At 50.9% G+C, this 12,269-nt stretch overlaps 1 protein-coding gene across 9 annotated transcripts in view; it reads right to left on the minus strand.

Moving 5' to 3' along the window:
• The window catches only part of LOC114847509 (mitogen-activated protein kinase kinase kinase kinase 4-like), a 40,458-nt gene that overhangs the window by 16,609 nt on the left and 11,580 nt on the right, over positions 1–12,269 (minus strand). For all 9 annotated transcript variants that reach the window (XR_008693431.1, XM_029137331.3, XM_029137333.3 and 6 more), the window contains exons 3-4: positions 4,430–4,486; positions 175–300 (exon numbers count right to left, since the gene is read on the minus strand). Coding sequence is in view for 8 of the 9 variants with exons in the window: in XM_029137331.3 (XP_028993164.1) it covers positions 175–300; positions 4,430–4,486 (183 nt within the window). In the remaining variant the exon portion in view is untranslated. The remainder of the gene's footprint in view (positions 1–174; positions 301–4,429; positions 4,487–12,269) is intronic.

Consider the following 12,269-nt stretch of genomic DNA (forward strand, 5'->3'; position numbering starts at 1 on the left):
CAGGAGAAAAGTGAGAATCGAGAACCTGAACACAACACGACAACGGCGCCTGTGAAAGGGATGGATCACTGGCTGCAACGCTTTCAAAGGGCCTGAAAACAGGAAGTCAATGGAAAAAACACGAGCAGCGGCAGGAAACAGGAAGCAGCGACATATTAACAGGTCAGAGCTCACCCAGAGCTGGTCGTCGTGGCCCGGCGGGCTCTTCTTGATGAAGGCTCCATAGTAGGTGGCTATGTTTCTGTGGTGCGAGTACTTCTTCAGCATGTTGATTTCCAGCTTAATCTCCTCCTCCTCATCCTGTAGGAAAACAAAAAACCTTTACCGTTTGCGAGGCCGCTGGGACGCACTCACATGAGCTAATGTTGTGGTTCCTCCCGTCAGGTTGTTACAGCAGGAAATGTCTGGTTGTGCAATGCGTTCTCACTGCTGGACAGCTTTACACGTAACGCAGCCAAACCACATCTCCAACATCTGCACGCGCTCACAGATGTTCGACCCCGAACCGGGAAACGATATGAAACCAGGAAGGAGCTGCAATCTGTCACAGCCCCGATGCTACAGTGAGACATGGGTTTTATGTGTTTGCTAAAGAGCAACAAAACAAATAACAGACGAGCTGCTGTCAGAGCCCGTCCAATAACCGGTTCCCACCAAACAAATACAGCTCAAACTTGAAATGATAAGAGAACAAACATCCCCCTCTCGCACTCAGGATATTAGACACACAACCAGATCAAGCGATTCTCTCCCGGTCGGTGCAGTGGATCGGCACCAACAGCAGAACCTCCTGAACGACTCGCTGAGTAACTGAGTGACACGCTTTACAGTGAGTTTTAACTGCGGGAGGCAGCTTTTAGTGGGACTCCTTCCACACGCCTGTGACTTAACGCTGCCAAGTCGTCCACAGCGCTGTGTATTGAGCTCCGCAGGGAGCCGCGCCACTCTGCTGCCTGTCAGAGCGGATACGGGCTTTTTTTATCTAATAGGAAACGATGGAAGACGGCACCTTATCGACGCCTGTGCTGACATTTCTGAGCCGTCCAGGGGTTCGAGGGCATCTCTGCCACATTTACAGATGAAGCCGTGTTTACCTCTGCATCACCTGCAGCGCCACTATCGCTCCAGCGCAGAGGCTTGGTTCACTGACAGCTCAACTCATCCGTGTTTACTCTATGAATGCCGTCAGTCACTTGGACAGTATTTTTGAACAGCGCTGTTACTTTGAAGGGGAAATGCTCTCACATGATGAGAGCTACCAAATATTTGTGGCTTAAATGCGCCTTCAGCGGGGGCTTTGACCGTCCGTGAGGAAGATGGGGGCAGTTGGTCATTCAGCCAATCCTTTAAGTCAGCAGCCAGAGACTTGATTACCAACTCATCCAGCCAACCAATGGGTCGGGAGCCCGACCACCCAGACTGCAGCAGCCGGTGCCGCTCTAATCCACCCATCAGCAGCAGAGCGCAGTAAGCCGGGCACCCAGCAGGTGAGGAGCGGCCTGTCACTCAAGCAGTCAGCAGCAGCAACGCACACAAACAGACGGGAGACGGCCCATGAAGCTTCAATGTACCAGCGCTACAGAACACAGTCGAACATGCTCATGTATAAGCGACCAGTTGGATTTAATGGAGCAGTCGGCTTCGGTTTAATGAAGGACACGGAGCAGCAGGTACAACAGCAGAGGACAGTGACATCATCCTCTCTCTCCTGTGTTCATTGTCTGTGGACCAGCCGTCTGTCTCATTGTCTCCCTCCCCGTCGTCCTTGCAGCATCACTTTCCATTTCCGTGTCCTATAACGACTTTAACCCGGTGTTCAGGCCTCCCATCATTACGACAGCTGTGCTATATATTCACAGTCTGTCAAAACAAGGCGTCCTGAAGCTACTCATTATCATTCCTGGGCATGAACTGGTGGGGAGACTCGGTGGCGGCCATATTGCTGCTGAAGTATTACAGCACACAATGCGAGCGGGGAAAGAACCGCGGGCCGAGGGAGGATAATGAAACCCGCGGCCGCGTGGGAGGGAGACTCAGAGGCCGACGTGTCCGACAGGCTCTCAGGAAGCTGGACTCATTACTGTGAGCTCCTCACGTAACTGGAGCGTCAACAGACACTTGAATAAGAATTTATCGCATTCTGCGTGTGCGGATCTACGAACACAGCTCTTCACTCATATTTCTGCTAACTTGATTAAGCATTTGTGTGAGAACGTAGCTCCATTAACGCTGAGCTGTGTTTAACGGGTCACGTCTCAAAGCAGGGCTGATCTGCCGTCGTGGGGAATTTCCTGCAGCACTTCTAGTGTAAGTGACGGTGAAGAGGCCTAATTCTATGTTTGAGCTGCAGCTAATGTGATGCTTCGTCTGCAGCGATTAGGAACATATTTGCATTAAACTCATCATTTGCGCTTTGCTGCTAAAAACACTGTTTTTCCAAATGGGAGAGAACTGAGAAATCTTTTCACACAGATGACATCTAAGTAGGTGAAGGCAGCACTAAACGCACAGTGAGTGGCCTGAGAAGTCATTAGGCTCATCCTCTGGGGAGCGTGACAGCCAGGAGTCCGTCCATCTGAGAGGTTTCACTCCACACTGTGTGGATGGAATCTGGTGCAGTCGGCGCAGGCCGTGTGTGAACTTCCACGTCTTTGACACCTTCCCACTTCTTACTTTCACACGTGTGAGTGGACGGAGCTGTGACGGACAGGGAGAGCGCCGGCTCCTGGAGATGCGCCCGCGTAAGTGGAAGTGTGTGCGTCGCCTCCCCAGAGTGGACAAAGGCTGGAGATAAAGCTGCAAGCCGAGTGTTTTCACACTAATCGAGATCGATTTCTCCCCATTGAATCTCACTGCATCACATCAAGGAGCAGCGAGAGAGGAACAGAGCGCAGCGCTGCTACGGCGGCGCCTCCTCCAGGGTTCATCCTCTCCATTTCCTCTCATTCTCCTTCACTCTCTCACAAAGATGAGTTGTCAAGCGAAGGATGGAGACGAGAAAAAAAACTGAAGACCGGCAAAGAAAGCACGACAGATTCAACAAAGAGTGGAGGACGCACGGGGAGAGAACAGACGAAGGTGAAGGAAGAAGGAAGCGGCAGCGGAGCCCCTCCCATAATCCCACTGCACTTCAGATGAACCTCCCCGATGGGAAGGGAGACGCTGGCCCTGATTCCTTCTCCCACTCAGCCTCCGTCTAAGGTTTCACTCTCCTCCTCCTCCTCTTACAAGCCATTAGCGGCGCGTGATGAAAACCTGTAGCGGGTTGAAACTAGTGACCTCGAGTTAATAATGCAGCCAGCACAGAAGGCGTGAGGAGGAGGTACAGGCTGCAGACGCTCAGGCCTCCTGCTGGGATGGGTCATCCGTGATCAGGAAGTCGTCCTTTGATCGTTTTGTGCTGCGGCCAGTCGTTCCTTCAGGGGTGCGTCCGGCCGCAGTCACAGGGAAACATGAGGGTGTGAAGAGGAGGAAAACATGCAGAGAATGGTCTAAAAATAAAACGCCGCCGGGGAGAAATACTTAGATGCACTGTTTATCGTGAGGACTCATGGACCCTTATACAGATGTTTGTACAGATTCATCCAGAGGGGGTTTCTGGCTTCTTGGTTGAATAGTGAAACAAGGAAGAAGCAGCAGTCTTGACTGAACTTCACCATCACTCACCCACTGTGAGGATCCTATTGAAGTGAGTCGACGTCTGTGGATGTTGCTCGTTCTGGTACTAATTCATAGCCAACGTTAGGGTTTGCTGAGGCCCAGCATAAAGCAGCAGGGTCCGAACAGACAGACAGTCCAATCCTCTTCAGGCACCGTTAACCCAGATTAAAGGCTTTTCTGTGCCAGCCTCGATGACGCACTCATTCCTCTTCAAGGAAGGAAACGGTCAAGCGACCTCAAATATGCGTTTGAGTATTTGTCTCATTTAGTCATTTACCCGGCGATGAGCAACGCAAGAGCAATGAATTACCACATTATCAATTACCACACACGCACACATTATGAAGCTGTGTCTGTGTCTGTGGAGGAACGACATGGAGTCAGGGTTTCACCGTCTCCAGGCGCTCGGGGAGCGAAGTCGGACACAATTAAACTTCCATTTCAAATCTATAAATGTTGTCTGACTTTGGGATCTGCTGCAGACTCTGTCACTGACCTCAGGCATTTCTCATATCTATCCCATAATAGCTCCATAGTCTGTGTAAAGTGGCTTCTTTCTGCGTCCCTAAACGAGGAGCTCAGCTTCCTGATGACCTCACCTCATCCTTCACCAGCTTCACGAAGGGTCTTATTATTTGACATTCAAACAATGAGGGGAAATCGGCCTATAACCTGGTGACTGATGAAAGCGAAGGCTGTTTGCTGTTGATTTGCTGAGAACAGATGGAAACAGACACATTTCATCCAGCAGCTCCTGGTGTTTACAGACCTCAGTGACATCCATGACTTTGATGGCCGCCAGCTGCCCCGTCTTGACATGTCGCCCCTGGAGAGAAAAGCATAAGAGAGACATTAGTGAAGGTGGAACCTGTTCGAGCGCATGACGCAGAGCTGACCGGTGGAGCTTCAACCAGTCAATCACTCAGTCATAAAAAGTGAAGCCACATTCAGAACAAAGCTCGACGCGGTGAATCACAGGCCAAACCCCATGCATTCCTGCACTCAACAGCCTCAGCGCATTGTTTCATGTGGGAAGGTGAAGCGACAATAACTCTCCACAAGTGTGTTTACAAAAACAGAGCACGTTCAACCTGCATCTGTAGCAGGTACAGAGGCAGAACCTCAGCCCAAAACTGGGCATGGAGAGAGAATTTACGGTGTTACTGTAAGTCTGGGAACCTACGACTGCATCATGTTTACAGTGTGTGTGTGTGTGTGTGTGTGTGTGTGTGTGTGTGTGTGTGTGTGTGTGTGTGTGTGTGCGCTGCCACATGATCAGGTTCCCTTTGTGTCAAACTGGATTGTGACACCTGAGCCAGCGGCCCGGTTCCTGAATGAGTTGGCACAGGTTGAGTGATGAGGGATTAACCCATTTTTGGTTCAGCCACAGGGGACGTGTGTGTGTGTGTGTGTGTGTGTGTGTGTGTGTGTGTGTGTGTGTGTGTGTGTGTGTGTGTGTGTGTGTGTGTGTGTGTGTGTGTGTAGGGGTCTATAAAAGGTCAAGGCTGAATCCGTGAGCGAACTGCAAATCTCTGCTCGTGTCCGACTGTGGGAAAACAAGGCAGAATCCTGCTCACGGTAAACGCAGCGTGTGCGCGGTGACAACGTTAGGCTGTGAAAACAGAGAGCAAGAAGACGACGGCGTGATTGTGTTGCTTTAGTGAGGAAGCCATGTTTACACAACTACACCAGGAGACAGACACCAACCAGCTCTTACCAAATCCAAATCCATTCAAGTTTGAAAAGTCCAAAATAAGCTTAAATAAAAGAATTAAACCCCAAAGAGCCACAGAAAGTGCAGCTAATTAATCATGTTCTATGTAAACACGTATTAGAAACGATCATGCGTAGCTCCAAAGGCCCAGAGGGGATGATTAATGAATTAGCTCCTTTAGCTCAACGGCTTGGCTTTCAGACGTTTCTTTCACCGGACTGATTTCCAGCAACAGCAGGCGGCTGCTCCTGGCAGGAAGTGATAAACCCACTGAAACCACAGAGCGCCCAAGGACCTGACTGGTCCAGTGAAAGAACCAAGCTACTTTATTATCATCATCATCATCCTCATCATCCTCATCATCCTCGTGTCCCATCTCTCTCCATCATTCACGGTGCTGTCGTGGAGCTGAGTCAGCAGCTTTAACTCCAGACACAATGATTCTAGCAGAGCAGGAAAACACACGTTCACATCAATAAGAGCCTCGCTGTTGACATCTCGGAGCGTGAACCCGGAGCTCTGGTCAGAAGCAGCTGACGCAGCAGCTTTGTGAAGGTTTAAACACATGTTGCAGGTTTCACCATTTGTCCAAATCACTCCCGCGCGTCCTGAGGCAAACTCTGCACGGTGACATCATGACAAACGCTGATGGATGAACGCGCTCGTGTTTGTCACCTGATCCCCGCGTCTCTAAAAATGTGTTTTCCCGACGGCTTCAGCCATTGCCTTCAGCGCAGCGCTCTCGTTTTTGTGTTGAACAGCACACTGTGTGTGAGGAAGGTGACCTCAGAACCCAGACTGGAATAATTACAGAACCTCCCCCCGCAGACACGGGTAAAAGATGATATCACCATCATCTCCTCTGGTTCCTTTGTTCACAAACACACTCGTTTAAGCTTTAAGGAAAAATCCAGGTCGCTTCACGCGCTGATGATTCTCAATATGCTTTCTAATCTAGTTAATTAGTGCAATGTAGGAGCCAGCGGCAAAAGACAGAAGCAAATGCACTGGTACACAGTCAATAAAGTCTGATTCGCCTCATTATAGAAAACAATAATTTATAACAGACATGAACTGAAGGCGACAGCAAATGCACTTATGTGATACAAACAGTGACAGCAGCAAAGAGAGGATTAAACCAGATGCAGAGGAAGGACTGAAGCTGAACTCCTCTGGTTTAGTTCAGGCCAAGTTAAAGAGTTTCTAAGAACTGAAATAAAGCGGAGGCTGTTGTCCTGCTTCATCTGCATGACTGCTGCTCCTGCCAACACAGGAGGCCTCAGGCAGGAAGTTAGTCCCAGTTAGTCCTTCACTGGGCTTCTTCTAAGACCATTTGTGTGCATGAACGCAGATAAAGCAGTTATTGACACCTCCTTGGCTTCAGAGCACGACCGGTGACAGGACGCCCCGTTTCTGCCCACGAAGCACATGGAAACTAAAGCGCTGGTGTTTTTAGTGTGTGGGATTATAAAAGCCTGGTTTCCTGTGAGATTAGTGGATTTAATGAGGCGACAATTCACCTACTCAGATTAACCTGTGGAGGTTTAACAAATCAGAGCCTCTTGTTTACACGCTGACAGGTTCACAGACGCCACATTAGCTTCACAGCAGCCATTTTAAAGAAATAACAGCGCGTCATTAAAGCGCCAGTCATCGAGTCCAACGAGCCCCGCGGCCTTTAGAGGTCGGCCTTCAGGGCTTCCTTCGCTGCGGTTGCTGCTCCGTCCAGTCAGCGCCTGGCTTTAATGAGGACCCTCGTGGCACCTGAGTGCTGCCGACTTCACTAGCTCTGACCGGTGGCCCCTCGATAAAGATAAAGAGGAGCAGAGCAAAGCCGGGTCATGTTCAGGCTTTGTTTCCCTCTGTCGTTGCTGCACAACTACAAATGTCTAAAACCGGAAATCTGTTTTCCGTTGCATCTCAGGCTGCTGCAGCAAACATGGGAAGTCAGCAGAAAGAAAAAAAGGCTGAGTGAAGATGAGGAGGAGGAGGAAGGACGTCCAGAGTCGGAGGATGGAGAAGAAGGTGGGACAAGATGAAGTGTGAGAGAGGAGAGGGTGAGGCCAGAAAGCTAAGATGAGGGAGGAACTGTGACTTCCCCTGAAGGAAATGCCGACGGAGTGGAGTCATCGCAAACGAGGACACAAAGGAAGAGGCTCTCACGCCTTCTGTGGTGGCATCTTCCACAGGTAACACAAACCTGCACAATGATCTGTTACCAACACTGCAGCACAGTTGGTGTTAGACATGGAAACAGGCCCGACTGTGTGTGTGTAGGTGTGTGTGTAGCTCTGTGTGTGTGTGTGTGTGTGTGTGTAGCTCTGTGTGTGTGTGTGTGTGTGTAGCTCTGTGTGTGTGTGTGTGTGTGTGTGTGTGTGCGTGCATTCGTGTGTGTGAGGCTCTGTATGTGTGTGCGTGTGTACGTGTGTGTGCATTCGTGTGTGTTTAGCTCTGTGTGTGTGTGTGTGTGTGTGTTCGTGCATTCGTGTGTGTGAGGCTCTGTATGTGTGTGCGTGTGTACGTGTGTGTGCATTTGTGCATTCATGTGTGTGTGTGTGTGTGTGTGTGTGTGTGTGCGTTTGTGCATTCATGTGTGTATGTGTGTGTAGCTCTGTGTGTGTGTGTGTGTGTGTGTGTGTGTGTGTGTGTGTGTGTGTGTGTGTGTGTGTGTGCGCGTTCGTGCATTCGTGTGTGTGTAGCTCTGTGTGTGCGTGTGTGTGTGCGTGTGTGCATCCTGGTTTCTGGGACAAGGCCTTCTTTATTGCAGCCCTCTGGGCTCTGGGGCATGAAGACGGAGCCAGGTGCAGCTTTGGTACAAACACCAACAGAGACTCAGACGTTCTGCTTCTTCACATCCATCGTGCTGAGAAATACTTATTGATAAAGCAGTCGTGCGTGCGGTTCAGTGCTGCTGATCAGTGTAATGATCACACCTCTGGGTTTCAGCCCAAACTGAACACACAACATAAACGCAAGCTCACTCAGGTGAAAATCTAAAATGGAGAAAATTAGCAAAGACTTGGAACAAGCAAACTAAATAAATGTTCCACCAAATCACCAGTTTCGACAAACGAGCCAAACATTTCAGTCGCTTCCGTCCTGCGTGGTTCAAAGTAGAGCCGACGCTCTACTTTTTAGCAACACGCGTGCAGAGACATCCAGCGAACGCAGCTGAGTCACGGATCACAGTTCTCCCTGAGGAAGACCAACGCCGAGCACTGTTAATTGGGAGAAAGAACAATGTTGACAGCGGCGTGACATCGAGTGGAATAAAAATATCTTCAAGAAAACCTATAGGAGTTGTTAGTTAATAAAACGTGGTCCAACAGCACTCAGGCCGCGCTGCATAGCTGCTGTAATCAGATCCATCGTAGTAAAGAGGGTTACATTCTGGGCACCGCTGCAACTTTCCATAACGTAACGGCCTGTAACCCATTTTTAAACACGCGTGGAGGAATGAGGGCCTGTGAAACGGACACCGCTCAAACCCAGGCCGACAAACCACAACATCAGGGCTTTTCCACGGCCCCAAAGAGGCAGCTGGGAAACTGCTGAGTGCCCACGAAGGCCATCGCCGAGCAGAGGCCGAGGCGCCACGCGCTGCAGCCGTAGAACCGCAGGTGAACAGCAAGGGGGACCGCAGGTGAACCGTGGGGAACCGTGGAGAACCATGGGGAACCGCAGGTGAACCGTGGGGAACCTGGGACGAAGCGTGGGGAACCGCAGGTGAACCGCGGAGAACCTGGGACGAAGCGTGGGGAACCGCAGGTGAACCGCGGAGAACCTGGGACGAAGCGTGGGGAACCGCAGGTGAACCGTGGAGAACCTGGGACGAAGCGTGGGGACGCGTGGACGCTCCTCCAATGAGCCACAAGGATGAGGGACAACACAGCGAAGGCAGAGACACAGAGCGAGCGCGACGAGCCAACGAGGACACGGAAGTGGCTCTGCTGCGTTCGGACCACATCAGGGAACAAGATCTGGCTTTGTTTGTCTCAGACCGTTTCCTTCCTGATTCTTTTGTTGGCAGAAACGTATTATGGAAAAGTCTCTGTCCTCCTCCTGAAGACGCAAAGGGGAGAAAAGCACACATCCTGATCTGAAGCAAACACACGAGACTCCAGTGACCTCTTGACCCTTTGGAATCAATAATCTGGTTGATCCATTTGTCAAACTCTGGTCTGAAGCATCTGGACGCGGCTCAGCACCGGCAGAATTATCTCCCATCACCCCTGTTGTGACCTCCGCACGCCGAGCGGCCACAGCCCAGTGGCTGCTGGGAGCTCGTTACTCTCTCTCAGCCGCTCGTTAGTGTTGATCTTGGCTGAGCGCGGGATGCAGATATGAATCGGGGAGTAGAGCACTGTTAAATGAATCCTGTCGGAGCGGCCGGCGCAGACACTTGGGATGAGGCCCAGCAAAGGCACAGAACCAGTGACGGCAGCAAAGGAGCCAATGATACTGGCAGAGAAAGGCAGCAGATGAGGTTAGCGATGTGCTAACGCCACCGGTAGTGGACGCTCCAGCGTGTGATCCGGTGTCGCCGTCGTCAGGTGCTAACTCAATTAGCCCGTTAGCCTGTGAAGGAGCCGTGGAGATCAGCTGCGTCCTCGGCTTCGTTCGTCCGCGGCGCTGGCCTACTTTCTCTCCCCGCTGATGCGAGATGGCCACGCCCACAGCTCCGGCGCACGGATGCACGCACACACACGATGCAGTCAACATGCAAATTATTAACACACTGATCACTTAAACAGTGCAGCGATTAGACCCACAGCTAACAGATCAGTTAAAAGCCTGTTTAATGAGCGCTCAGTTTATAACAAAGCATACGATGGCCATTTCACTTTTAAAACCACAAATTAGTGCTTATGACCTGAACCTCCAGGGGTTGCAGCCAAACCATATCACCATGGAAACGGTTCTATGGCCTTTGAAATGGGGCTAAAAGGTGGAGAATTCTTTACTTACATTATTTATGCTGCATGCATTCATGTACCTAGACTCGAGGCTTGTCTCATGTTTGAACCACCTCTGTGCAGCCTCGCCAGTAAATGTTTATGCAAATGTCCCGATTCAGACTGTGGCCCTGCTGTTTCCAAAGCACAATGACACAGACAGGAGCGGCTGAAGATCCCCCCGTCGTTGCTAATACATGGGCCTGTCCGCTGAGCGAAGCGGTTCGGCCCGGCTCCGAGCCAAACCTGGGCGCTCCTGATGAGCGGCCTTTTGATAGCAGGAGCACAGGCCGCCGCAGTGTTCAGAGCGCTGGAGGAGCGGGCGTAAAAACCGGGCCGCGGAGCACACGAGCGGAAGGAAGGCGGAACGAAGGGAGATGTTCAAAGAGAGCGAAACGGGCCGAGCCTTTCAGAGAAGGGCCAAGAAAAACAAGCGCTCCCCGGCTTCCCTGCGCTTTGGAGCAGGAGCCTGGTGCACGTTCCCCTCTGCAGCATGCGTGCTGGACCGGGTCGGACCGGGCTGGACCGGGCCAGCGCGCTGGGGCCACGAGGCTTTCTACCCATGGAGTTTTAGGGATGCTCGTGTAGCTACACCCTCTGTTCAGGCACAAGGGCAGGGCGACAGTCAGACCGGAGCAGCCCTCAGCACGGGCATTTTTATCACCTCTTCAAAGGCCTGTAGGGGTAATTAATGGATCTGGGGGGGGGGCAGGTAGCGGGCCGGGTAAATATAGAGGGAGCGAGGTCCGAAGGAGGTTTCACTTCACAGTGGTCTGCAATAAAAAGGGATGGGCTCCGTTTTCAGGGTGAGGCGCGCTTAATTAAGGCTGAGACGTTTGAAAACACAAAGCTGATAAAAGAAGAGACGGAGGACGGGACGGGTTCCCGGCTCGGCCAGAAAGCCTCTGGTGCTGTTAAAAACCATCACCACATCCAGTGAAGCTCTTAAACAGAAAAACACATGGAACACACAGCGGAGGCTACGAGTCAAACGTGATGACTTGGAGTGAATGTGATCTCCTTTTCTTTGTGCAGGAGCAGGAGATTATTGAACCTCTCGATGATAATCAACTAAAAACTGCCTTTAAATAAATGCAGTCGCCAGCTAAAAACCACAAGCCTCCACTGGCTCTTGCTCCGGCAATGAGAACACTTCTTTATTTCATTCCTGCAGACGCGGTCGCTCATGTCTGAGCTCTCAACAAACCCACACAAAGGACGGGTTCTGCACGGTGGTCATTGTGGGTTTATTAGAGGGAAGGCAGAGGTCACATAATAATGTCCAACCCTGTTATTTACCTGCAGCTTAGCTCCCATTGATAATGAAGCGTGATGTATCTGCAACAGCTCAGGGCAACGATGCCTCCGTTCTCCCCTATCACTTTCAAGCATTATTAGAGTTTTTGCAGTGGCTCAGTGCAGTGAAAAGGTCTTTGTGCAGATCGCAAACAGAGATTAGGCGACGCATTTAACGGCCAGAGTGGAAATGGGCCAATAAATGGCTAGGAACGGGGTTTACAGGTGAAAATGCTCCTTTAAAGTTCCCCAGCGCGTCTACCCACAGAGCTGAGGGATTATGGGGAATAAAGTGTAATTCAATCAAAGTCTAAAGTCAACAGTAACTGCACAAGCGCTGGCTCACTGCTGGGTTCGCTGCCGCTGAAGGACAGGGGCTGATCTGAGCTCAGATTAGTTTCTAGCATAACATGGGCCCAACGACCACATGTCCAAAACATTAGCGGCGCTGCCAAAGCCGAGCGTTCGCCATGACATCGCCTCCGTGTGGTTTTTCATTTGCTCCAATTGCGATCAGTTTTTCCCCTTAAGTTTGTAAGAAAAACAAAAATAATGGAAAATACCAGTTGAAAGTTGAAATTCAACACACGGACGTCCAGCTCAGCTCGTCCAAAATAAGCCATGTGTTGTTCTAAGCAACTCTG

Source organism: Betta splendens, chromosome 21 (assembly GCF_900634795.4).
Source record: "Betta splendens chromosome 21, fBetSpl5.4, whole genome shotgun sequence".
Taxonomy (NCBI): domain Eukaryota; kingdom Metazoa; phylum Chordata; class Actinopteri; order Anabantiformes; family Osphronemidae; genus Betta; species Betta splendens.